Genomic DNA, 27,781 nt, shown 5'->3' on the forward strand with positions numbered 1-27,781 from the left:
ATGCAATCTACTGGGATCATTGTCTGAAGAAGGCACATAAAATCGCTGAGGACCCCTTCCGCCCCGCATACAGCACCTTTCAACTGCTCCCACCGGGGAAGAGATACAGGAGTATCAGAGCCAGTACCACCAGGCTGAGGAGCAGCTTCTTCCCACAGGCAGTGAGAATGCTGAACGACCAAAGGAACTGCTCACACGAACCATCAGAGATTTTCATATTCACAAGACGATACTTAATTATTTATTTGTATAATGATTACTTGTCCTGCAGATGTATTGTTTGCCTGCATTTGTGTTTTGTTTGGTTGTGTCTGCATGTTTTGCACTGAGGACTGGAGAACACTGTTTTGTCATGCTGTATGATGCCCTATCAATAACTCAAAAGACTCGAGTTATGGAACTATAGGTTTTTATTTACAATAAACTTGAAGGTCATCCTAAATGTGAATATTCATGAGGAAATACATGTTGTGGTTGGTGGAAGGGAAGGGGCCCTTGAAATCCATACCTAGGCATTCAAACAACCATGTGGCTTTCACCAAGTATGCCCAATCTGGTTGATAGAAGTGCAGTTTGCATTTTGTGCAGACCTGGCAGTCCCCGCTCATGTCTCTGACCTCCCCAATAGAGTACAATTTGATAAAGTGGAAAAATCTCATGACACCAGAGTGGCAGAGGTCATTGTGGAGGGTCCAGAGGTAGTCTATCTGGGTATTGGCACATGTCCCCTGGGACAGGGCATCTGGGGGCTCATTGAGCTTTGCTGGCTGATAGAGAATATGTAGTTATAGGTAGAGAGTGATACAACCACTACTATAGCGGTACTCCTACAGGCCTAATGCAGGGGGCAACCACTGTACCTGCAGGTAGGTGACCTGGGAGGCTGGCCCCATCATGCTGGCTGTCAATCACCAGCCCCTTCCTAAACCAGTCGGGCACATGGAACCAGAAGTTACACAGACCTGGTGTTGTACTTTAAGCTGATTAAAGCCTATAGTACAGTCTTCTCGAGTTTTGTGTTTGTTTGCTGCACCACAGCGCATCACAATTTAATCAGCTTAAAATTTGAGGACCATGGAGAGATTCCTCACCCTGAGAGGCTGGACATAGACCCTCAGCACCCAGACACTCCAGCATACTTTGAGATCTGGAAGCACGCGGTCGAGACGATCATCCACACTCAAGCGGAGGTCATCAATACCAACAAGAAAAAGCTAATGCCCCTACGCAACAAGCTGAGCCCCCTTGGTTTCCAGGCCATCACAGACTGCACAGACTTTGAACCTGAAATGGCCACCCTGGAAGGTATGTACTGGCCCCCAATAAATATACTCTCTGCCCAGTACCTGCTCAGCATCAGAGTACAGCAGCCAGGTGAGACGGCTGATGCTTACCTTGGGGCTCTGCGAGAGCTAGCGCACCCGTGCACCATTGAAGCTGGTGTGACTGCTGGGGAAGTGGCAACTTGACAGAGAGTGTTGGAGGAGAACAATGTGGCTCATGAGAACCATGAGAACAATCCTCATCAGGATCATGGAAGTGGTCGGCTCCCTCGAAGCTGTAGCCCACCATGTGGAGACCTTCGATGCTTGCCTCCCCCACTCACTGGCCTGGCTGACACTGATAACACCAGCAGTTGTTGAAGGGTCCCACAAGGAAGAGACAATCATCGCCACCAATGCCAGCCGCCATTGTAAGTACTGTGGGTCCCAGTATGGGTCAGACAGGCACTCCTGCAAGAACTGCCCCTTGAGGAACTGGCACTGCTCCCTATGTGGGAAGAAAGGCTACCTCACTAAAGTGTGCCTTTCCGAACCCATCAGGAGTGTTGTGGCCCTCTGTGACCAGCCAAGAATGCCTCCTGTCCCTCTGGGCCTCTCCACATGCGAGTGCTGAGCAATGCTATTACCCTGCCCGTCACTTCCGCCAGCACCAACGTCACTTATGGCATGGCCGTCAAACCATACTACCATCTTGTGCTCTCTGGCCAATACAGAATATAGTAGTTAAAGGTAGAGAGTTCAATCCTCCACCTCAAAATATTATCGTTCTTTATCTTACCCTGCTGTTTATTGTTAAACATGAATGCCACCACCCATTGGTCCATGAGCAGGATAAAGCGTCTGCCAGCCAGGTAGTGCCTCACCACCACAACTATTGCCTGAGCCTCCTTCTCGATGAGCAGTGTTGGATTTCAGGGCACTGGAGGGTACAGGAAAAGGGGGCCATGGGTCAATCTGCCTGGTTCAGGATGGTGGCCAGGACAAAGTCAGATGCATCACTCTCGACCTGAAATGGGGCACATTAGAGTGTTGACTCATAGTGTTGGGGTATAAAAGTGGTGCCCAAGCGACAGCGTGGTTATCCCTGGAAGTTGGCCGGATCCAAGATTGCGGCCCCAGTGTCATGGTGTGTTCGTCCCTGGAAGCTGATGGCGGACAAGATGGTGGCTCCCATGCTGTGCACACAGCGGTGCTGGAACTGGAAGGCAGCTGCGATCAACATACCTTTGGGCAGTGACCCTTCTCCCTGCCCTTTGAGCACATAGCATCTTCACTGGGCAGAGTTTTTGGTGATTCTTTGGTTGGCCGCAAAAGTAGCACTTTGGGTGTTCTTGTGGTAGGTTTGCTCATCGAACTCGGTAGCTGGCTGATGGCCTGAGGACCCGAGTCCCAAGATGGCAGCCCGTGTGCAGACCTTGCGCCATTTGCCGAGTATGTTTCTGTGTTATGGTGGCCGATCTCCAACAATTGCACGAGGTCAATTGCCCCTCTTAAGTTTAACTTACTCTGCTCAAGTAGTCTCTGGCACACATCGTCTGACTGGAAGCCTACGATCATGTCATCTGTGCTTTGGGTGGCTGACACCAACAAAGTTGCATGCTCATGCAAGTTCATGCAGGGCCTGGAGGAACTCATTGCTCAATTCACCCAGTCAATGTCTGCGGGTCACCAGCATGTGCCTGACCTATGTCTCATTGATTTTCTCCTTGTACTGGTCCTTGAGTATGTTCATTGCCACCGTGTACGTTAAGGCGCCCCTGATCATCGGGAAGACTTGATATCTGACCCGGGAGAAGGGTACGTGCAGCTTGTTTGTCGCCATGGCCACGACTCCGGTAAAAAGACCTCAAAGCAGTCTGGGGCTTCTGGTGACTATGGGTCAATCTCTAGCTTATCAGGCTTCAAGAATTATTCCATCATTGGGAAAAAAATTATCGTAAATAAAATTGATGCCCTATCAAAACTCAAAAGACTAGTTATGAAACTATAGGCTTTTATTTACAATAAACTTGAAGGTCATCCTATGCTGTGACCCAGGTTTTCTGGTGAGGGGTTGTGGTGTTGGAGCCTTTATACGGGGTCAAGAGGGAGGAGGAACGGGTGCAGTCACAGGACAGGGTGGAACCAGATTAATGAATGTACAGCAGTTCACCACACTGCACTTGAGCAATCAGATAATAAACTTGACTTGACATAATTGCAGGTGATCGTTTCAATCTGAAAGGTGTCTAGCTCTACTTTCTGATTCTTGTGAATAATTTGTTAAGGTAGCAACTTTCCATGTGTCGACAGATATGGCATTTCAATGCCTGTCAGCAGAAAATAACAAGGATAAAGGGTTCCGGGGGTTTCAAAGTGCTGAAGAAATGAGTAATGGCAATGACAGACAAACTCCAGGGATATAAACTATTGCAGCTCTCAGAAACCAAGCCCACGCAGGCTTTGGTTCTTGATAGTAAATATCTTGCTATTATATAGCAGCTGTCACGTACAGAGATCAAGTACCATTTGCAGTGTAATAAAGATGATTGCTTCGCTACTGGCTCAGGCGTCCATGTGCAGAAATGCAATTATTTACTAATTCGTTTTTTTCTGCTCCATGAGAATAGTTTGTATTCAGACATCTTGTGATACTTCCCACTAACTAGTAATTGAAAAACTGAGAATTTTTAAGTCAGATATTACTATTTTCAATAGCAATTCACAGTTCAATTATTACTTAATAATCAGGATGTATCATCGAAGAGTGGCTGATAAGCCAAAACGAACAGGCCACCAAATATCCAGCATCATAATAGCTTTCATATTTATCGCTGGAGGGAAAATACATGTAAACAAATGCAGCCAGACTGGATACAACTTCAAATCTCCTGACTGCTCTGATCTCAACCCCACTGAATATTGGATTAAGATGTGTTTCAGTACACGTTAAACTCTGTGCCAGAGGCTTGTAACGGTGAAAAAATGGAGAAGTCATTCGTTGGGAACTCAGTTCTTCAGAGATGTCAAGTAAAACAAGAAAAACACAAGCAAAACAAGGTTTCTGGATTTACAGTCGAGGTTTTTGATGACATTAGAGCCACTTGTTTCAAATGTGATATAAAGCTAATTTGTGTGTGTGCCAAAATAAGAAACACCCCCAAATTATCAGTACAGCATTTCCACTGCGGCTCATTGGGAACAGACTGCAGATCATTTTTTATTGAATGATTTTAAACGATGGTCTGGATACAATTTTCTTGAAATTCTCCCCCAACAAACACTGCCTACTGCTGTACAGAACATCAGATAAACAGAATGTGTGATTCCATATTTAAGATTGGAAATTGTGCCCGAATTGGTGAGTGGCGTAAAATGCATCTTTCCTTATACAAGTGGGAGTATGATAATGATATTTAATCAACAGAAATATTTTCCACCATATGTGTCGCACGATGCTCTGATCACAGGAGTGAGGGTATAAACTATTAAAAAATATATAGAATGAATATGATACAAATAGACACCCACGAGCACTTTACATTAAGGATTGAATGCATGTTAATCAAAAGATTTATAACAAATATGTATATTAAACTGCAAGAAAAGGAGAATGAGGAAACAAATGGTAAAACTAAACAAAAATGGGAACAAGATTTAAATATAAAGATAAAAAAGGAAACATGGGAGAAATTATGTTCTGGAACGATGAGAAATACAATAAATATGAGGCTACGTATGATACAATATAATTGGTTACACAGACTATACATTACACCGCAAAAGTTAAATAAATGGGACCCAACAGTATCTGATAGATGTTTTCGATGTAAAAAAGAAATGGGAACAACAATTCATGCAATCTGGACATGTGAGAGAGTAGAAAAATGTTGGGATGATCTCAATCAGATATTAAATAAAATAACAGAAAACAATATACCAAAGAATCCAGAGATCTTTCTCCTAAGTAACATAAAAAACAAAGAATTTGGAATTGATTTGGAGGATGCACAAAAAAGATTTGTTAAGATAGCCCTAGCCGTAGCAAAAAAATGTATTATGTCAACCTGGAAATTGGAAGATAACTTGAAAATACAACAATGGTATATAGAAATGAATAAATGTATTCCATTAGAAAAAATAACATATAGTTTAAGAAATAATATTGAAATATTCGAACAAGTATGGGAGCCTTACATTAAATACAATAGCGAAAACCTACCGGGGACAAACATTACCTAAGTTGATGGAAGGAAAAGGAAAGAAAAGAATGGACTCTGTAGAATTTCTGGTGTATTTTTGTTGAATGACAACATTGTCTGACTGAATTAATGCAACCTAGATTGTATACCTAAAATGGATGAGAGGGGGGGGGTGGGGGGGTGGCTTGGGAGGAGGGAGGGGGGGGAGAAAAAGTCACTGTAAATGTGTGAAAAAGAAAAAGTGCATATCATGGCTATTGTGATTTATGGTGTGAAAAATAAAAAATTTAAAAAAAAGGATTGAATGCAATGACACATTCTGCACTATGAATTGAAAAGCTCATACACTGCAGATAAAATCTATTTCTAGAAACAGAGCCTGCATCTATACCGAAATATGAGTTCAATAGCACCCTATAGAGAATGTCAAAATAAGATTGACTGGAATTTTACCAGGGAGGAGAGGGTTTAAAATATCTCGGATCATCTATCAGAACAGAAATGATTAAAGACAGATTTGAGAGAAACATTAAAAAATATTAAGGCTTTTGACACAGTGGGAAATGCAAGGATTTCTATCGATAGGAACAAAAAGATACATATCCAAAATAATTGATAGAAAAGTGAGGGAGAGATGGGAAAAATGTATTTGATCATCAAGTTATTATAATTTGGAATACAGGGGTTGGCAAGATTGTGGAAACAAAAGCCACATTCCCTATCAAAGGATCAGTGGAACGTTACATAGCAGGATAAACCCGAGAACAGGGATAGGCACCTTGCACTGAATGATCTTCTGTTCTGTGGGATTCCTTGTTGGGAGGAGTCCAAAATCCTGACAGATGGCTAGAATTGAGAAAGGACTGTTGAGAAGCTTATATCTCAGACCATTATGCTATACCAACACTGGTGGAAAAAAATTACACTAACTAGAAACTCATCCTCTCATCAACTGAAATAATATTTATTATGAAGTAAAATAAGTAAATTAGAGCATAGATTCTTCCTGTTTTCTCTACAAGTTAAAATTGCATGTAGCCTATTTTTTTTATTAAGTTTTTCAGATTAGGGTGTCACTCAAAAGTCAGGTATTTATTTCCCCTTTCTCAGAACTCCGATGCACTTGATGCCATTGTCTTCTTAACGGAAGAGATCACGGATTTGGGATGTGCTGTCGTGTAATCTAGATTAGTAAATATAGTACATTTTGTTTATGGTACACAAATGCTATAACCGCCAACATTAGAGGCAATTAATGTTTAGGGTGGTGGACAAGGTGCAAATAAAATGGGCTTATTTTTCCTGAGTTGTAACTGCATTCCATCAATTGGAGATTATTTAATCATACTCCGGACTTCTGTTTTGTCCTTGCTGGAAAGACTTTAGGGTGCCGGGAGGTGAGTCAGTTACCAAACCTCTGACTTGGTATTTATATGGCTTGTTCAGATAATTTCCTGGCAAATGGTGATCCCCAGAATGTTAAAAATGTGGGACTTGGCAATGAATATCAAGGGAAAATAATCACCAGTAGATTAGGTTATTGGAAATGATCACTGTCTGGCAAACTTGCCACATGACTGTTGTTTGCCACTTGTCAGTTTATGCCTGAATATGGCCTAATTCTTAGTACATGAACCATTATTAGCATTAGATCAGTAGCTCTCAACCTTTTTCTTTCCACTCACATACCACATCAAGCAATCCCTTACTAATCAAAGAACACTTATGGCATAGGGAATACTTAAAGTATGTAAAATACTTTAAGTGGTATGTGTGTGGAAAGAAAAAAGTTGAGAACCATTGCTTTGGATTGAAGATAATTACAATGTTTTTAAAAATTTAGAAAAGTACCTACATAAGGAAGGCTTAGAGGGATATAGTCAACTTTGTCAGTTTGGATGAGTTGGGCTGTTTCCTTGCAGAACAACTTGAGGACTACCAATTTATTTGTTTATGAGTTAGAGATAATTTGATAGTTGTACAGTGAATGATCAGTGAACATCCCCACTTCTGATCATGAGGTCGAAGGTGTTGGTGAAGTAGCTAAAGATGGTTGAATCGAGAAAAATGACCTGAAGAATTCCTGCAGTGATGTTCTGGGACGGGAATGATTTTCACTTATCCAATTTAAGATTCTAACCATTGGAGTATTTTATGTTTGATGGTCACAGATTTTATATTTACCAGGGCTTCTTGGTGCCGCAGTCAGATCAAGGGCAATCACCCTTGAAAACAAAAATCACAGAAACTAGTACTGTTTTATAACATATTATATTTTGTTGGTATTTCATGTTAGATACAAGGTTCCAATGAGAAAACAAGTGTGGCCTCCATTCCCATTAAATATCAATATCACACAATGTATGCAGTATGGGTAAAGCAATCAGTTAGTACTCCACCAAATTAATGGGGTATTTTAAAATTTAGACATACAGGCCCTTTCGGCCCACAAGCCTATGCACTCCAATTACACCCAATTAACCTCCAAACCTGGTGCGTTTTCAACAGTGGGAGGAAATCGGAGCACCCAGAGGAAACCAAAGCAGACATGTGGAGGATGCATAAACTCCTTGCAGAAAGTGCTGGATTTGAACCCTGTTGTTGTAGCGTGGTGTTGCACTAACCATTATGCTAATTGTGCCGCCATTGCACCCATCAGTCCTGATCCAAAGTGACAGATGATCATTTTAAACCAAAGATGTGGAGCTCAAATTAAATGGAGAACTTCCTGATTATAACCATATAACAATTACAGCACGAAAACAGACCAATTTGGCCCTTCTAGTCTGCACTGATCCAAGTACCCTCCTCTAATCCCACTTACCAGCACTCTGGCCATATCCCTCCATCCCCCTCCCATCCATATACTTATCCAACTCTCTCTTAAATGACAAAATTGACCCTGCCTCCACCACCTTTCCCGGAAGCCCATTCCACACAGTAACCACTCTCTGAGTTCCCCCTCATGTTACTCCTAAACTTTTGCCCATCAACTCTCAACCCATGACCTATTGTATCCATCTCTCCTACTCTCAATGAGAAAAGCCTTTCCACATCAACTCTATCTATCCCTCTCATAGTCTTAAACACCTCTATCAAATCCCCTCTCAGCCTTCTACATTCCAAGGAATAAAGACTTAATTTGCTCAATCTCTCCTTGTATTCCAGATGCTGAAACCCAAGGTAACTCAGGGACACCCAGAGTAACTCAACAGATGAATAAAAATGAAAGAGATGGCCTTTTGCTGCTAAGTTGAAAGTAAAGGTAAAGGTCAAGGTTCCATTACTGTCACGTAATACTACATTTAGAATATAACATCTCTGAGACTCTTTAACTTTTGTCTGCCGTAAGGGAGACTGAGAATTAAGATCCTATGAGAGACAGCACTTCAACATAAAGGGGAGGTATTCCCAAATACTAGAGATATTTGGTAGTTTGAGTAACATGAAGATCTGTTTACAGGGAATTGGCTGTATGCCTTCACTGCTCCTGTTTATGCAACAGACCCTAGAAATTTCTCCTCCCCAAAAAAACACTGTACGTCCACATCCTCTAATATTTTTCATGTTTTCTTCTTTTCGATTTTATTTTCCACTTTGGGCTTTCCTTACATTGATTCTCTGCAGCTTGTGCCAAGATTAAAAGAAACAAACCGCCTGTTTACTTAAAACCAAATACCAACTGTCAAGACAGACCAAACCTAGCAATCAGAGTAATTTAGTGAATCATTAATCTCTCTGGCTCATATTCGTTTAATACATCAGAATAAATATTAACATTATCTCATTGTCAAGTAGTTGGTGGGACTTCCAAAAAAAAGACAGTTCTGCATTAAATTTTTCTAACATTTGTGGGTTAAATTCAATACAATAATTGCATGGATTTTAAAGTGTCACTAACCCCCTGTCTGCTTTCAATGCAGATAATAATCCAATTTCACAAGGCTTGGGTATAACTCAGTGCCAATCATACTACTGAATGACTGCAAATCTTGGCAAGGCAACATGTCATAAGTGGCTTTAATTACTTTAAAATGGCCTGTATGATCCACAGTCAGCTTGCACCTCTTAAAGGTACACCATAGGCCCAGGAGTTGGCAAGTTTCAGTGGATTCATCCTTACTGAAATACTACTGTTCCTCACTTAAGTTCAGGTGATATGGCCTCCAACTGATAGTCATTTGACCTAATCCCCTTCCCTGCTGCTGCTGAGCTTCCAGATGAGAGTTCCCCCCACCCCCCCCCCCCCCCATGTCTGAAACCACCCGGACTGCTTTCAAAAAGTTAAAGTAATGTAAAATTCCTAGCAGCTGGCACACATTCCCCATAAACTTCAGGAATTTTGAGGTGTTATAGAAAGCACCCAACACACAGCAATAGCAATATAAATCAGAATCAGTATTTATTATCATGAACTTCAATGTTTTCCAGCAGCGTCACAGTGCAAACATTCATATTATAACCATCTTACAACATTACTGTAAAAAATAAAAATAATATTGCACGAAAAGTAAGGCAGTGTCTGGTTCATTGATTATTCAGGAATCTGATGGTAGCAGGGAAGAAGCTGTCATTGTGCTGCTGAGAGTTTGTCTTTAGGGTCCTATATCCTTTCCCCAATGGTAGCAAAGTGAAGAGGACATGTCCTGGGTGGTGGGGATCTTTGGGGATGGAGTCTGCTTTTTTTAAAAAAAAACACATCCTCATGTAGACGTCCTCGATGGAGTGAAGTCTGATGCTTGTGATGTTGCAGGCCAAGTTAACAACCTTCTGGAGTTTATTCTTGGTGCCTCCATGCCAGGCAGTGATGCAATCAACCAGAATGCTCTCCACGGTACACCTGTAGAAGTTTGAGAGCCTTTGGTGACATACCAAATCTCCTCAGACACATCATGAAGTGAGCCTTCTTTGTGATTGCATCAAAATGATGGCACCAGGAGAGACCCTCGGAGATGTTTACACCAAGAATTTGAAGTTCTTAACCTTGTCCACTACTGAGCCCTTGATGAGGAATGGGTCACGTTCCCCTGATTTCCTCCTGAAGTCCACAATCACCTCCTTGGATTTGTTGACTTTGAGCGCAAGGTTGTTGTCAATACACCATTTAATGAATTGATCTATCTTCCTCTTATATGTTTTCTCATTGCCATTTGTGATTCTCCTGACAACTGTGATGTCATTGCCAAACTTGTAGATGGCATTGGAATTGTGCCTGGTCATACAGTAATGGGCGTATAATGAGTAGAACAATGGGCTAAGCATACATCCTTGGGGTGTCGCCTGTGTTGATGATCAAGAAGGAAGAGACTTTGAAAGACCACATTCAGTACGAATTGGAAACAATGAAAAAGTCAAGGATCCAGTTGCAGAGCTGGGTACAGAGTCCCAGAGTTTATAGCTTCAGCACAGGGGGAATAATGGTATTGAAGGGTGAGGTGTAGTTGATAAAGAGCAACCGTATGTATGAATTGCTGTTTTCAAGGTGATCCAGAGCTGAGGGGAGAGCCAGCAATATTGCATCTGGTTGGTGCAGATTTTCAGATCCCTGGCAGGTACCCCACCAAGGCCTGATGCCTTGTGAGGGTTCATCCTCTTGAATGATGATCTGACGTAGCCCTGAGAGACAGAAATCACAGGGTCCTCAGCCTTTTTCATCAATGAGAAACCTTCTTGAAAATCGGTTGTTTTTTGTCAAGGCACTGATTTGGGGATTGGGTAGCTTCCTTCCCACCTGTTCAGCTGTGATTAAGTGATGCTGTTCAAATAACAGTGCTGGTCTTAAATCCAGGTTGCATGTGGATTAACATCATGATCTACCTCTTCAGCATAGGCTAAATTTAGGCATGAACTGATGTGGCGTAACATTCGTGTAGCAAAGGTGTCAGATAATGATCATCTCCAATAACATAATCTAATTATCTACCCTTGATATTCAGTGTACCATCATTGCCAAGTCGCACATCATTAACATTCTGGGGAATCACCATTTGCCAGGAAGCTATGTGAACAAGCCATTACAATGATGACAAGACCAAGTCAGAGGGTGGGTATCCTGTGGGTGTAGTCTTTCCAGCAAGTAGTGTATGGGTCATTATTAGCTTTAGATGGAAGACAATTACAATGTTTTTTTTAAAGCTCCTGGATAGGAAAGGCTGAGAGGGATATAGGCAACTGCTGCTATGAAGGCTGATAAATCCCATCTACCAGTTTACTAGAACCGACTCACTATTTTATTTTAATATTGTATTAAAATTTTTTGTCCATACATGTAATCATAGCAAAATACACGTGACAATAACCAAATGTTAATGTCAGTTCTATTATACATGATGGTATAAAACCCCCAAATCCCTCCCCCTGCAAAAAAATCCCCAAGAAAGAAGTAATAAGAAAAAAAAAACAAGAAATATAAAGCAAAAGCAAAGAAACCTGATTGCCAAGAAAACACCACCCACCACACGCTTCTAACTATTTACATTTTTAAATCCTTCCAAGAAGGTTAATGAGATTCTCAAAGTTTCGGGAAAATATCTATAAATTAATTCCAACCATTTGTAAATACGGACACAAAATTTTCAAAAATACATCATATTTGCTTCCTAAATTATAAGTAGTCCAAATTTCAACTTAGTGCTATAGATTTTCTTCCTACTGCTAACTCAATCTTTACAAATTCTTTTTGATATATAGTTAATTTCAATTCTGGTCTTTTCCTAGAATATTACCTAATAAAAACAACATTGGATTTTGTGGAAATTTAATTCCTGTAACCCGTTCTAAAAAAGTTCCCACGTTTATCCAGAAGGGTCAAACTTTCAGACAGGACCAAGTAGAATGCAAAAAAAAAGTCCCCATCTCCTGACTACATCTATAATATTGATCTGATAAATTTTGACATTTAAGAAACATTTGGATAGGTTTGGATAGGAGAGGTTTGGATGGTTGGGGTGCAGGTCAGTGGAAAATTACAAACTGTTTCATTTAATTTGGAAAAAATATCTGTGACTATTTAGTTTATTCAGTACATTTTTGTTGAAATTATATTAACAAGTAATCATTCAACAAGCCCAATTAGATGAGCATTTGAAATTGTGAGTGTTACAACCTATACACCATTTAATTCTTACTGGAATCCCACAACCTATTAGACAGAGATGCTGCATTTGAGTTGCCTCCAGACAGTAGACATTTTAGAATTAGTACTATTTTTATTCCATTTTTCTACCTTTCTCTCTCCTATTTATCTGACATGCTGATTTGGTCTTCTTCTTAGGCTGTGCATTAGAAATGAGGGATGACTTGCCTCTGCAGAGTGGAGTACGGGTTCTTTTTATGCAAGTTGACCTTTGCCCACTACCACTTGACATAGGCTGGGCAAGATCTTATCCTAACGGAAAGAGGGTTCAAGATCAAACAGGCACACAGATTATCCCCAATGGCATTGTACAGAAAGTTCAAAATTATGTTAACATGGCGTTGGCCACACTTCAAACCATATGGGTTTTTTTTTGGAGCAGGCCATTTATTGTACTTGAAGTTGGAGCAGGTATGGTAATAATGAAATAGGTTGGTGTGCAATGAGCAGGTAAATGCTGATTGCTAAATGCTTAAAGCTTTTGCAGGCTCAGAAATAAAATAGGAACTTGTTTTTATTTAGTGTTTCATCATATTCTCAAAAACATTCCAGAGTACTGTGCAGCCAGATTATTACTTCTCAGTGAGAAGGTTTCACAAGGAGCAAAGCAATGAATATACACTTAATCTAGTGTGGATTGAGAAATGTGGGACAAGTACAATGGAAACTTCCTATTCTTTCTTCAACTAGTTTTAACAGAAGCTTTAGTAGAATGATGTTGAATCAGTTTAATGAGTTATTTGGAAGTCATGCCTTCAAGCATCTCAGCAGGCTTGGTTGTACATCTGTGTTGGACTACATCTCTGCATACATCCACTATGGCACTCAAGATGAAATCCCCTGCTTCTAACTTTAACTTGAGCTTCATATTAAAGATGAGATTTGTATGAGGTTGAGGGGTGGAAAAATCAGAGGGAAGCTGAGGATTCAGAAGAACTGTAGCCAAACAGAAACTGCTAGAGGAACTCATCGAGTTGAGCAGCATCAGTGGGAGGAAAAGAATGATCAACATTTTGGGCCAAAAGCCTTAATCAAAACTGAACATCAAATACAGAGCTTGGATAGGGTTCCTTGCCTTCACTTTTCACCCCACCAGCCTCCACATTCAGCACATCAACCAACCATTTTCTTTCTCCCACTGATGCTACTCGGCCTATTGAGTTCCACCAGCAGATTGTATTCAGCTTCAGATTCCAGCAGCGACAGTCTCCTGATGTCTCGAGTTCTATTTTAAGCTTATTTGTCACAAAATAACTATCACAATGAGAAGGGTTCTTTTGCAAGCAAGCTGACAAGTTATCTCTAATATTCAGATGACCTATAAAGAGCACAATTTTACAGAGTATAGGTTTGCAATTAAAAAGAAGATCAATTTGCACAAAGGCCAGTTTTAAAATTAAACCAGGAAGAGAGAAACATATCCATTAACTCTCTGGGTCGTGTTCTAATTCTGCAGTTCAGTTCCATTCAAGTCTCCTGAAAAATTAAGATAAAAATGAAGGAAATACATCCTTCTACATACTCTGTGGTTCCCAACCAAGTTTAATAACTGTTGTGTCCTATGTAAACAAGAGTGAAGAACAATGGAATGCCAAGATCTCTTAAAAAAATTTGAGGAATGAAATGGAGAAATTGTGAGAGACTGCAGGAGAGGGATCTGGGGTTCCAAATGCATAGTTTTCAAAATGCTGGCTTGCAGATCCAGCAGGTAATTTGGAAAACTAGCCCAATTTTATTATTTACTTGAAAAGGGAATTGAATACAAAAGCAGGGAAGCTTTGTTTCATTTATATAGGGCATTGTCAGGACCGCATATGGAATTTTGTGAACAATGAAGATTTTGTTATTTAGGAAAGACTGTTCATGTGTTGGGAGTAGGTCAGAGAATGTTTACTGGATCAGCACCTGGAATGGGCAGATTGTCCTTCAAAGAAAGGCTCGACAGAGTCGTCTAATTACTACCAGAGTTTTGAAGAGGGGTGACTTTTTTTAATGTATAAGATCTTGAAGGGGGACTTGTGAAAGGATCACCCAATTAAGGATAAATTATTTTTCTCTTAGTGTCAGAAGTATTTGGAACTCTCTTCCATAGCGAGCAGGTTTGCTCCCCTCACCACTGATTCAAGTTGGAGACTTTCTGGCAGAATTGAAAAGGGGACAAAAGCAGCTTCAAAAACTGTAAAAAAAAGTTATCTGGTCAATGAGCTGATGGGAGCATTTAGAGAGTGAGAAGAATGTAAAAGAATGTGGGAGTTGCAAATATAGAATAGGAGGACAAACACAGCAGGACATGATCTCAACCCCCAGAAAGAAAATCAGTTAACAAAAAAGCTGAGCTAATCTTACAGATGGATGGTTGAAACAGATTATACCTGAAACTGCTACAATCAATGTGCTCTCACAGAAAGCAAGGTGTTGATTCTAAAGCTTGCATTAGGTGTCACTGTGACAGTGTGGAAGGCCACGAACCAATAGGTTAGTTTGGGAATGGGATGGAGAATTACATGGCAGATCACAGGAAGCTCAGGGTCTCCCTGCAGCCTTAGCACAACTGTTCAGCAAAGCAAGAATCTAATATGTATTTGGTTTTTCCAATGCAGAGGAGACCACAGTGTAACAATTGATTGCAGCATATTAGGTTGGTAGAAGTGCAATCAAATTGTCTGAATGAAGAAAAATTTTTGGCAGTGACCTTGGTTTAATTGCATACTATCGAATACTGGCATGAAATATGTTGTGTTTTTATGAACAATCGAAACCTCAGTCTATATTAGGGGTGACCAAACCTGCTTAACATAAGAGCTGCATACCATAAACTTCAGATATTTAAGAGCTGTAGCAATCACATGATCACAAGCCACACCCACGAACACTATCGTTAGCCCCTTTCAGATGGCCATAATACCCGAATATAAAGCCACCTAAAATACCCGAATGCAGCTGTCGGGAGGTCACCTGAAAGTGGAGAACCCGTCCCCGAGGTGTACTTACTCAACCCAGCTCAGGGAGGTATATTCTCCGCTTCTGAGCATTCTCCCTAGGCACCTGAAAGCAACAGCCTGAAAGTGATTAGCTGCTTTCAGGTGCCTAGCAGGGGCTGAGATGATGACAATCAGCTGGTGACCCAGCTCCCCGCGCCTGACAGCCCTCCTCCCCGCTGCCCCAACTCCCCACTGCCTGACAGCCTCCCAGGGCTGGGGTGGCCAGCGCAGGACTAGGGGGCTGGGGTGGCCAGCGCAGGACTACGGGGCTGGGGTGACCGGCATGGGAGGTTGCCCATCTTGGTACAGTTTTGTTGGGGAAAGTATTTTCCAATCTTTGGCTTGCAAATTATCCATTTGCAAAATCTACACACTAAATGTTCCCCCTAGGCACCTGAAAGCAGCAAGGCAAAGCCAGCTAGCAGCTTTCAGGTGCCTAGCAGTGGGCAGGCTGTTGACAGTCAGCTGACAACCCACAGACAGCCACCCTCCCCGTGAGCCACACATTACATGTCAAAGAGTCACATGTGGCTCACGAGCCACAGTTTGGACACTCCTGGTCTATATTTTCCAGCAAGTAATGTATTGGAAACAAGAAAATAGCTGGAGTGAAATGGGGTGAAGCTAGCTATTTCTATAAATTTGTACAGAAATCTGAATCCTTTGAATCAATTTAGTTTGGGGCATTTTGTGCTCTCCTACAAAAATAAGTATGGAGGTAACAGAATGATAAATTACAAAACTGGAAATCCAAAGACATTCGTTAATGATTCAGAGACAAGGGTTCAAATTCCAGCTGCTGGTAACTTTAATTTAAGTTAATAAATGAATGCTGAAATACATTAAAAAAAAGCATTAGCCATGTTCGTAAGGTTAAGTTGCATCTGCTCTCCAAATGCCCCATTGTGTCAAAGACAACAAATGATTAAATACTGGCCTCATCAGCACATCCCATAAAATATACTAAAAATATTGATTATTCTAAAGTTTTTGTCATCTGAAACATTTTAAAAATAATGTGGTTCATTAATCTTGTAAGATTTCGGAGGAGTCACGTGATGGAGTACTGGCCGGTCAGGGAATTCCAGCCCTCTCCCGAAAAGTTTAAAAAAAATGCACAAAACACAAAGGTACAAGATTAAAATTTACACAAAGTAAAAATAAAGGTGAGAAGAAAATGGCAGCGAAGAGAGAAAAGTTGAAAACAACAGGAAGAAGAGAAGAAGAAAGAACGTCGGAAGAAGGTGAAGGCCTTACCTGTCCGAGGAGGCCCGCCGCGGAGAGAGAAGCCCGCTCCCTCAGGTCAGTGGAAGTCCCGGGCTCGGGACTACAAAAATGGCTCACAGAGCCGAGTAAAAGTGCGCAACCGCGCATGAAAAAAAACACACTGACGGGAGGGGGGGGAACAGCTGCGGAGTCGATCTCCACAGCTGAGAGAGACACCTGCAACACAGCAGCAGGTGCAGAACACAGACAATAACGACAACTAGAAAGAAGAGGGTAAAAAGAAAACAAGGAAACAACAGATGGTCAACCCAGAGGAAGAAGAAGAAGAACAGAAAGAAATGGAAGAAGAAGAGAAAGGCAAGACAATGGATATATCTTTTTTTAAAGAATATATGGAATCAGCGAAAGAATGGCAATTACAAGAATTTAATGAGATAGAAAGAAGAATTAAGAATGCAGAAGAAAAAATGAATAAAATAGAAATGGTCATGTCAGAGATAGGAAAAAGAGTGGAAAATATGGAAAAACGAGAAATAATTGTAGAAATGGAAGTAGAGGACTTAAAAGAGAAATTAGAAGAATCTAATAAAAAAGTTAAAGAGGCACATGAGCTGTTAGCTCAGAAGATAGATATAATAGAAAACTATAATAGAAGAAATAATATAAAGATAGTGGGCTTTAAGGAAGATGAAGAAGGCAAGAATATGAGAGAATTTATAAAAGATTGGATCCCCATGGTCCTAGGAAGACCAGAATTACAGGAAGAAATGGAAATAGAGAGGGCACATAGAACTTTAGCCCTGAAACCACAACTGCAGCAAAAACCAAGATCCATTTTAGTAAAATTCTTAAGATATACAACAAAAGAAAATATATTGGAGAAAGCAATGAAGAAAATAAGAGAAGACAAAAAGCCACTGGAATATAAAGGTCAAAATTTTTTTTTCTATCCAGACATAAGTTTTGAACTCCTGAAGAAGAGGAAGGAGTTCAATACAGCAAAAAAGATCTCATGGAAAAAAGGATATAAATTTATGTTAAAGTACCCAGCGGTACTTAAAATAGTTATTCCAGGGCAACAAAACAGACTATTCTCGGATCCAGAGGAAGCAAGAAAATTTGCAGAACAACTACAAAACAAGCAGAGAGATGAAGACATGTAATGAGAGTAAAAATGACCACGAACTATATGTATGTGTATATAGGGGTAATGTGTATGTATGTGTGTGTATACATGAATGTATCCATATTTAGAGGAAAATATATAGAGTTTAGATAAGAATTAATAAGGGAGGGAAAGGGAATAGAGGGAATAAGGAGGGAATTAAAAGAGAGACCTTTGTTTCGTATGAAAATTGGAATCTTTTCCGGAGGTGGGGAGGAGTTACGGTCACTACAAAATCAGTTGCCGTTTGCGAGTGAATTTGCAAATCCAAATGGAGAGGGGAGATGTGGTTGCCCGACAAGGGATAAAGGGCAACTCAGGAGGGGGAGGGGAGAATGGGGTTAAAGAAGTTTTAAATAGGAGAATAAGGAAAATGTTTGATGTTTTAGAAATGTTGTCTTATAAAGTGTTCAAAACAAGAAAGCAGAAATGGATAAGAAGGAAAGGTGATGATGGAGAAACAGAAAGGGAAGATAAACAAAGTATGAAATGGCTACGCTGAACTATATGACTTTAAATATTAATGGAATACATAACCAAATCAAAAGGAAGAAACTGCTAAATTTACTGAAAAAAGAAAAAAATTGATATAGCATTTGTGCAAGAAACACATTTAACTGAATTGGAGCACAAGAAATTAAAGAGATATTGGGTAGGACATGTAACAGCAGCGTCGTATAATTCAAAAGCAAGAGGAGTAGCTATATTAATTAGAAAAAATGTGCTAATTAAAATAGAAGAGGAAATAATAGATCCAGCAGGGAGATATGTAATGATAAAATGTCAGATATATTCGGAGTTTTGGAATCTACTCAATGTATATTCACCTAACGAAGAAGATCAAAAGTTTATGCAAGATATTTTTTTGAAGATAGCAGATACGCAAGGGAACATATTAATAGGAGGGGATTTCAACCTTAATTTGGATTCAAATATGGACAAAACTGGGAAAAAATTAACAGAAAGAACAAAGTAACCAAATTTATAATTAAATCGATGCAAGAAATGCAACTTTTGGATATATGGAGGAAACAACACCCAAAGGAAAAAGAATATTCATATTATTCGGGTAGACATAAAACATACTCAAGAATAGACCTATTTTTGTTATCAGCTTGTATGCAAGATAGAGTAAGAAAAACAGAATATAAAGCTAGAATATTATCGGACCATTCACCCTTGATATTAACAATAGAGTTAGAGGACTTCCCTCCAAGAATGTATAGATGGAGATTAAACCCCATGCTACTTAAATGGCAGGATTTTAGAGAATTAATTGAAAGACAAATTAAAATGTATTTTGAAATAAATACGGAATCAGTGAAATATAAGTTTATACTATGGGACGCAATGAAAGCGTTCATTAGAGGGCAAATAATAAGTTATGTAACCAAGATGAAGAAGGACTATAATCAGGAAACAGAGCAGTTGGAAAGGGAAATAGTAAATATAGAAAAAGAATTAGCAATGAAGGAAGATACAACTAAAAGAAGAGAATTGGCAGATAAAAAAATAAAACATGAAACACTACAAACATATAAGGTGGAGAAGAACGTAATGAAGACAAAACAGAAATATTATGAACTAGGGGAAAAAACGCACAAAATTCTAGCATGGCAGCTTAAGACAGAACAAGCTAAGAAAATGGTATTGGCATCAAGGAAAAAAGACAAACAAATCACATATAATCCAACGGAGATCAATGAAAACTTTAGAGAATTCTTTGAACAATTATACCAAACTGAAAACGAAGGGAAAGAAGGCAAAATAGATGAATTTTTAACTAAAATTGAACTACCAAAATTACAAATAGAGGAACAAAATAAATTAATAGAACCATTTGAAATAGTAGAAATACAAGAGATAATAAAAAAAATTACCAAATAATAAAACGCCAGGAGAGGATGGATTCCCAATAGAATTCTATAAAACATTTAAAGATTTATTAATTCCTCCCCTCCTGGAAGTAATCAACAAGATTGATAAAACACAAAGCTTACCAGATTCATGTAAAACAGCAATAATTACAGTAATACTAAAGCAAGGGAAAGATCCACTCGCACCAGCTTCATATAGACCAATATCATTACTTAACACAGATTATAAGATGATAGCTAAACTATTAGCAAACAGATTAGCAGAGTATGTACCTAAAATGGTAAATCTAGACCAAACTGGATTTATTAAAAAAATACGCACAACAGACAATATTTGTAAATTTATTAACTTCATTCATGCAGTAGAAGGGAGTAAAGCGCCAACAGTAGCAGTTGCTTTAGACGCAGAGAAGGCCTTTGACAGAGTAGAATGGAATTATTTATTCAAAGTATTGCAAAAATTCAGTTTACCAGAGAAGTATATTAATTGGATTAAAGCATTATATAAGGGGCCATTGGCAAAAGTGACAGTAAATGGATATATATCAAAGCAATTTAACTTAAGCAGGTCAACACGGCAGGGATGCCCACTATCACCCTTATTGTTCGCGTTAGCTATAGAACCACTAGCAGAATTGATAGGAACAGAAAATAATATAAAAGGGATAAAAATAAAAGACAAGAAATATAAAATCAGTTTATTTGTGGATGATGTTATAGTATACTTAACAGAACCAGAACTATCAATAAAAGAATTATATAAGAAATTGAAGGAATATGGAGAAGTGTCGGGTTACAAGATTAACGTAAATAAAAGTGAAGCAATGCCTATGAATAATGCGGATTTCTCAAAATTTAAGAAGGAATCACCATTCAGATGGCAAATGCAAGCAATAAGATACCTAGGTATACAAATAAATAAAAATCTCGGCGATCTATATAAACTCAATTATTATCCACTAATGAAAAAATTACAAGGTGATTTAGAGCATTGGAAAGATTTACGATTAACACTAATAGGAAGGATAAACTGTATTAAAATGGACATTTTCCCAAGGATATTATACCTATTTCAGGCATTGCCAATATACTTGACAGAGAAATTCTTCAAGGAGTTAAAGAAAATAATAAGGAAATTTTTATGGAAAGGGGGGAAACCGAGGATAGCACTAGATAAATTAATAGAATGGTATAAACAAGGAGGCTTACAACTGCCAAACTTTAAAAATTATTATAGAGCCACACAATTAAGATACCTATCAGATTTTTACCAAACAAGGGAAAAGCCAGATTGGACTAGATTAGAACTAGATAAAATAGGGGAAAAGATACCTGAACACATATTATATAAATGGGATGAAAAATTGGTACAACATAGGAGTTCTCCAGTATTACATCATCTACTCAGTATTTGGAAGAAGATTCATGTAGAAAGGAATAAAACAAATTACCAATTACCAAAACTAATATTGACGCAAAATCAGTTACTCCCTTTTACAATAGATAACCTTTCCTTTAGAGAATGGGAGAAAAAAGGGATCAAAAGAATAGAAAATTGTTTTTCAGGAAATAGATTATTAACCTTTGAACAAATAAAAGATAAATACAATATAACTCAAGATACAGTGCTGGCATATTACCAATTGAGAACCTACTTGAAGGACAAATTAGGAAGCAGTCTGAGGTTACCAGAGGGAAGTAACTTTGAATATGTGATTACAGATACAATGATAATCAAAAGATTTATAACAAATATGTATATTAAACTGCAAGAAAAGGAGAATGAGGAAACAAATGGTAAAACTAAACAAAAATGGGAACAAGATTTAAATATAAAGATAAAAAAGGAAACGGGAGAAGTTATGTTCTGGAATGATGAGAAATACAATAAATACGAGGTTACGTATGATACAATATAACTGGATACACAGGCTATACATTACACCTCAAAAGTTAAATAAACGTGACCCAACAGTATCTGACAGATGTTTTTGTTGTAAAAAAGAAATGGGAACAACAATTCATGCAATTTGGACATGTGAGAAAGTAGAAAAATTTTGGGAAGATCTAAACCAGATATTAAATAAAATTACAGAAAACAATATACCAAAAAATCCAGAGATCTTCCTCCTAAGTAACATAAAAAACAAAGAATTTGGAATTGATTTGGATGGTGTACAAAAAAGATTTGTTAAGATAGCTCTAACCGTAGCAAAAAAAATGTATTATGTCAACCTGGAAATTGGAAGATAATTTGAAAATACAACAATGGTATATATAAATGAATAAATGTATTCCATTAGAAAAAATAACATATAGTTTAAGAAATAATATTGAAATATTTGAACAAATATGGGAGCCTTACATGAAACACAATAGAGAAAACCTACCGGGGACATTCACTACCTAAATTAACGAAAGGAGAAGGAAATGAAAAGAATTGACTCAGTGGAATTTCTTGTTTATTTTTATTGAATGACAACATTGTTTGACTGGTTTAATGTATCTTAGATTTTGTACTTTAAATGGATGGGGGGGGGAGGTAGGGAGGGTGGGATGGAAGGAGGGAGGGGGGTAGAAAATGACACTGTATATATTTGAAAAGGAAAATGTATGTATCATGGTCAATGTGCTTTATGGTGTGAAAAATAAAAAATCTAAAAAAATTAAAAAAAAATCTTGTAAGGTTTCTTTCTTGTTATCAAGTGAATGTTCATAGCATCAATACAGTCCCAAACATGGAATGTTGTGCTGCTTGAATGTATAAAAATGGAAGCCACAAAACATGGGTCATTTTCTCTCGAGCACAGGAGGTTGAGGGGCAACCTGAAAGAGTGATATACAATTATGAGGTGTGGATAAGAGAGACAGAATCTTTTTCCCAGGATGGAAATATCCAATGCTATAGAGTGTAGGGTCGAGGCGAAGCAGAAGCAGGAAAGTTTAAAGGAGATGCGAGAGGCATGATTTTTTTTTCCCCCTACGGAGGGTGGTAGGTGCCTGGAAACTGCTACCAGTGGAAGTGGCAGCAGTAGATACTGCAGCAATGCTTCTGAAGCATTTGGCCACAAGCATGAACAGACAAGAAATAGAAGGATATGAACTATGTGCATATTGATTATGTGCCGACAGATGGGATTAGTTTAGATTCGTACAGACATTGTGGAACAAGGAACCTCTTTATACTCTACGTGAGAGTTGCAAGGATAGCGTGGCTTTGAGCGCAATGCCTTACAGCGCCAGTGGTCTGGACCGGGGTTTAAATTCCACATTGTCTTTAAGAAGTTTATACATTCTTCCCATGTATGCATGTGTTTTCCCCGGGGGCTCTGGTTTCCTCCCACCATTCAAAAAAATACTGGGGGTTGTAGGTAAATTAGGTGTAATTGGGCGGCATGGAGTCATCGGTTAAAGGGGCCTGTTACCATGCTGTATGTCAAAAATTTGATTTAAATTCAACAACAATCTTTTTTCCTAAACCACCATTCCCTGGAATGCAGCATCCCTGGAGTACAAGTTTTGGTCAGGAAACTTTGTGGGATTTTCTCAACACTGGCCACTGGGGGCACTCAGTCAGTGAATTATTTTTCCCTCTTACTGTTCAAAAGCAGTGTGGAACAGAGATTTAATTACATTTTAAGGAACTCATTCTAATTAAAAGGCGTGATAACTTGGTTGAGGGCCTTCTACAGTCAGCAGAGGAGCAGGTACGTGGGGAAGTCCTAGAGATGTGTAAGAATAATGGTTATAGTAATAAGGAAAGGCTTGGAGGTGATGGAATTTTAAAGTCATCCTGTAATGTTACTTGTGAAAATATTTAACAAGATCAATACCATTACTAAATGCATATCGTTCCTTTCTGTGTACCTCATATTTGTATATTTTCACCAATTAAGGCAGGAAGGTATTTTATTTTTCACCATTTGAAAATGTAAAAAAGTAGTAATTGATTTTCAATCATCTATTAGAGTCACGGTTAAAACAAATTTGGAAAAAAAAACAACTTGTTTAACAACAAACCAAGCAAACAATTGTTATTGAAACTTGACCAGGTCTGTCACTCAATCAGAATCAACGTAACCAATTGCTTTATTCAGATATATTTGCTAATGTACAGATGTCCAGGTACTCACTTTAGATGGAGAGATTACAGATTCCACCAAGAGGTCAATCAATGGCTGATAGTACATTGAAGGCAATATCCGATCTTCTGCCAACCTGACTTTCAATCGTAATGCTCCTAATTTACCACTAAGAAAAGAAAATATCATTTGATTAGACACTTTGATGGAGGTGGATACATGATATTATAGCTCGTTCCAGGTATTTTGTATGAGCTTATGCAAACTTCTGAATTGGCAGTGCACTAGTCGGCCTTCATGAACATCCAGGGAAAGTCACGTGATTAGGCCCTCCTGTTCTGATGTGTCACTTCTTTTGTTTCACAATTCATTTGATGCAGAAAGCTATGGGGATATTTCACAGTGGTTTTAAAGCTTGTTCAAATAAAATAATTTTTTTCTGTATCATCATTTGGAGAATATGGGACTAATACTGAAAAAAAAGTTGAAACCAGAACCAGGTTAACAAGAAGAGAAAAATAGTGTAACATGGTTACTTGAGGAGAGGGACAAATTTTAGGGGTGGGGGCTGTTTCCTCATATCTTACCATGTCTCCCTTGAAAGTTATTTCACTTCTAACTGTTCCCAGTTCGGGAAGGGTCAATGAGCCTCAAACCATTGATTTTCTGTCCACAGACGCTGCCTGATTTGTTGAGTATTTCCAGCATTAACGGTTTTAATTGCACATTTCATTTAATGAATGTATCTGAGTGTAGTAGATATAAGAGTTTGCCTACCTTTAGGAATTGAGTACACCATATGGTATAATTTTTCATACATTGTTGTACAATACATGGTTATTAGTTGAATAACATGTTCTGATAAAAAAAAAATCAGCATTGTTTGCCTTCATAAGCAATACCACAAAGAGCCCACACTGAGTACAGACACTTTAGAGGGCAGTAAGCACACAAATTAAACGCTCTGTAACTCCAGCAATTTGTATTCAATCAGTATTTTGATAAATGCTGCCTTTGGCAAAACAAGGAAGTAAATTTCCAACCATCTGCACTGATACGGTGAAGATTAAGGATTGTCTGCACTGGTACTGCTAATTTATGCAGAGCATCATCTAAATGGCTGAGAAGTTCACTGAGGTCTCCCTTCCCTCTATTGATGTTATCTACCAGAAGTGTTGCCTAAATAAGGTTCAAAGGATTATCGGAGACCCTTTCCATCCGGCACACAGTATCTTTGACCCACTAACATAAGGAAGGAGGTAAAGGAGCATCAAAATCAGGACTGTCGGGCTGGGAAATAGCCTCTTCCCGCAGGCTGAGAGATTGTTGAATAGTATCCTGTAACCAAGTAAATCATCCGAAAATATATATATATTTATTTTAAAGTATGACTACGTATAGATGCGATTATTATGTACTATGTATTGTGTGCATCGTGCTCCGGATTTACACTGTTTCAAAAGGTTATATGTGTAGAGTCAGATGATAAACCTTGAACTAATAAACCTGGTAGGTGGTGTCTCCCTGCAGGAAGAGAAGGTCATAAAATCACTCTTCACACTTAAATGGTTCATAGTCTGTCTTCTTTTTGATCATAAATCTTACTCATATTTCCCTGATGGTGATAGCATTACAAACTATTCCAGTGGAAAATTGCTCTGGCAGAAACCCAGAATTATTTATATAGAGAATAAAGCTTTGCACCTGCCAAAGGAAAATTCTTTGAAGCTCCTTAGTTAATTAGTCAAAGGATTTATAAACAAACATTTTATGAGCTTGTTCAAATAAAAACCTTTTTTTCTGTTCAGATTCAAGATCCTGCATCATCATTTGGAGAATAAGATATATGGGGCTAATTTTGAAAAAAAATAAGTTGAAACCAACACCAGGCTAACAAGAAGAGAAAAATGGTGCAACATGGTTACTGGAGGAGAGGGACACATTTTAAACCAGCAATATTATTTGAGAAACTGATTAAACCTTTTCTGAGGTAGTGAGCACAAGTGAGAGAACGAGGGTGACATCTGTTACCAAGAAGAAGCCTTTAACAATAGCCACAAACAAATGGAAATGGGAAAATGCAAAATCCACTTCTTAAATAGCAATTCAAGCTGTTCACTGTGAGAAAAGATCAAAATAAATCAACTGCAGATGCTGGAAATCTGAAATAAAAAGGAAATTCTGGAAAAAAAAACTCGGATCAGGTAACATCCGTTTTTAAGAGAAATGGGTTGAAGACCCTTCATCAAAACTGAGTGAGAGAAAACAGATTGAGGTGGGGAAGGGCAAAGGGAATGTCTGTAACAGGATGAAAGATTAAGTAATTGAATGGATAGTTGAGCTCTTTTGTCCATGTAATTTTTCTTCTCATGTTGTGAAGTCTCACTGATGCATATGGCCTCCCTTGCTGGAATATATCCAACAAACCAGAAAATACAAATGAAAGAAAATTAGAGGAATTAGGGAAGGAACTGTTCAAAAGGGACAGGCCTCATCTGAACTGTGATGGGACCTGGATCCTGGTGAATCACATAACTAGGACTGTTGAAAGGGCTTTAAACTAAACAGTTCGGGGGTGGGTTCAACAGATTGGAGAAGAATAGATAAAATAGGAGGGAAGAGTGTGAATAAAGTAAAAGCAAAGGTTAAAAAAGAGAAAAGTAAAGTGTATAAAAGTCAAAACAAGCAAAGATGACCAGATTTTAAAAGCACAATGAGTATAAGGGCACTTTATCTGAAAACCTGTAGTATTCAAAACAAAGTCAATAGACTTCTGGCACAAATCAGAAGGAGTATGATTTAGTGGCCATAATTGAAATGTGGCTGCAGGATTGGGAATTAAATATTCAAGGATAACAGGTAATATGCAAGGATAGGCAAAAAGCTAAGGGAGGAGGGGTGGCGTTCTTAGTTAAGGATGAGATCATGAGAGATGATGCAAGATCTAAGGAGCAAAATATTGAATCCATCTGGGTAGAGATTAGGAATAGTAAAGGGGGTAAAAAATCCCTGGTGAGAGTGATCTATAAGCCACCCAATAATAACATTATAATGGCACAGGAAATATACCAAGAAATATCAGACGTATTCAAGGATGGAACAGCAGTTATTGTGGGGGATCATGGTGAATCAGGTTGGTTGATGCAACCTTGAAGAGGACCTCATAAAATAAATTCATAATAGCTTTCTTGAACAGCGTGTTACTGAACCTACAAGGGAGCATGCTATCTTGGATCTGGTCCTCTGCAATGAAACAGGTAAAATTACTGATCTTGTAGTTATGGATCCTTTTGGAAAGAGTGGCCAAAGTGTGATTGAGTTTCCTCATACAAATAGAGGGTACAAAGGTTCAGTCTAAACCAGTGCATTATACCTAAACAAGGGAAACTTCAAGGGGATGAGGGAGGAGTTGGCCAGGGTAGACCGGGAACACAGGCTATATTGAGGAACAGTGAAAGACTTTCAAAAAGCTTTTTAATGGTGCTCAACAAAAGTATATTCAGTTAAAAGCAAGGACAGCAAGGGTAAGGACAGCCAGCCTTGATAACTAAAGAAATAAAGGAAGGTATCAAATTAATATGAATGGCAAGAGGACCAGGGAACTAGAAGATTGGGAAAACTTTAAAAAGAACCACAAAGTGATCAATAAAGAGAGAGAGAGGGTAGACTATGAAAAAAGATTAGCAAAAATTATAAAAATGGACAGTAAATGTTTTTTTATAATGAAATAAAGTAGAAAAGGGTGGCTAAAATCATGGTTGTTCCCTTGGATGATGAGAAGGGGAAATTGATATTGGGTGATGAGACTTTGAATGACTTTTGTGTCAGTCTTCACGGTAGATGACATGTC

The 27,781-nt window shown here is 38.7% G+C and overlaps 1 protein-coding gene across 2 annotated transcripts in view; it reads right to left on the reverse strand.

Annotated features, from left to right (window-relative positions):
- The window catches only part of LOC138750451 (rasGAP-activating-like protein 1), a 313,399-nt gene that overhangs the window by 149,350 nt on the left and 136,268 nt on the right, over positions 1-27,781 (reverse strand). For both annotated transcript variants that reach the window (XM_069912509.1, XM_069912508.1), the window contains exon 9: positions 23,983-24,100. In XM_069912509.1, coding sequence (XP_069768610.1) covers positions 23,983-24,100 — 118 coding nt within the window. The remainder of the gene's footprint in view (positions 1-23,982; positions 24,101-27,781) is intronic.

Source organism: Narcine bancroftii, unplaced genomic scaffold (assembly GCF_036971445.1).
Source record: "Narcine bancroftii isolate sNarBan1 unplaced genomic scaffold, sNarBan1.hap1 Scaffold_151, whole genome shotgun sequence".
Lineage (NCBI taxonomy): Eukaryota > Metazoa > Chordata > Chondrichthyes > Torpediniformes > Narcinidae > Narcine > Narcine bancroftii.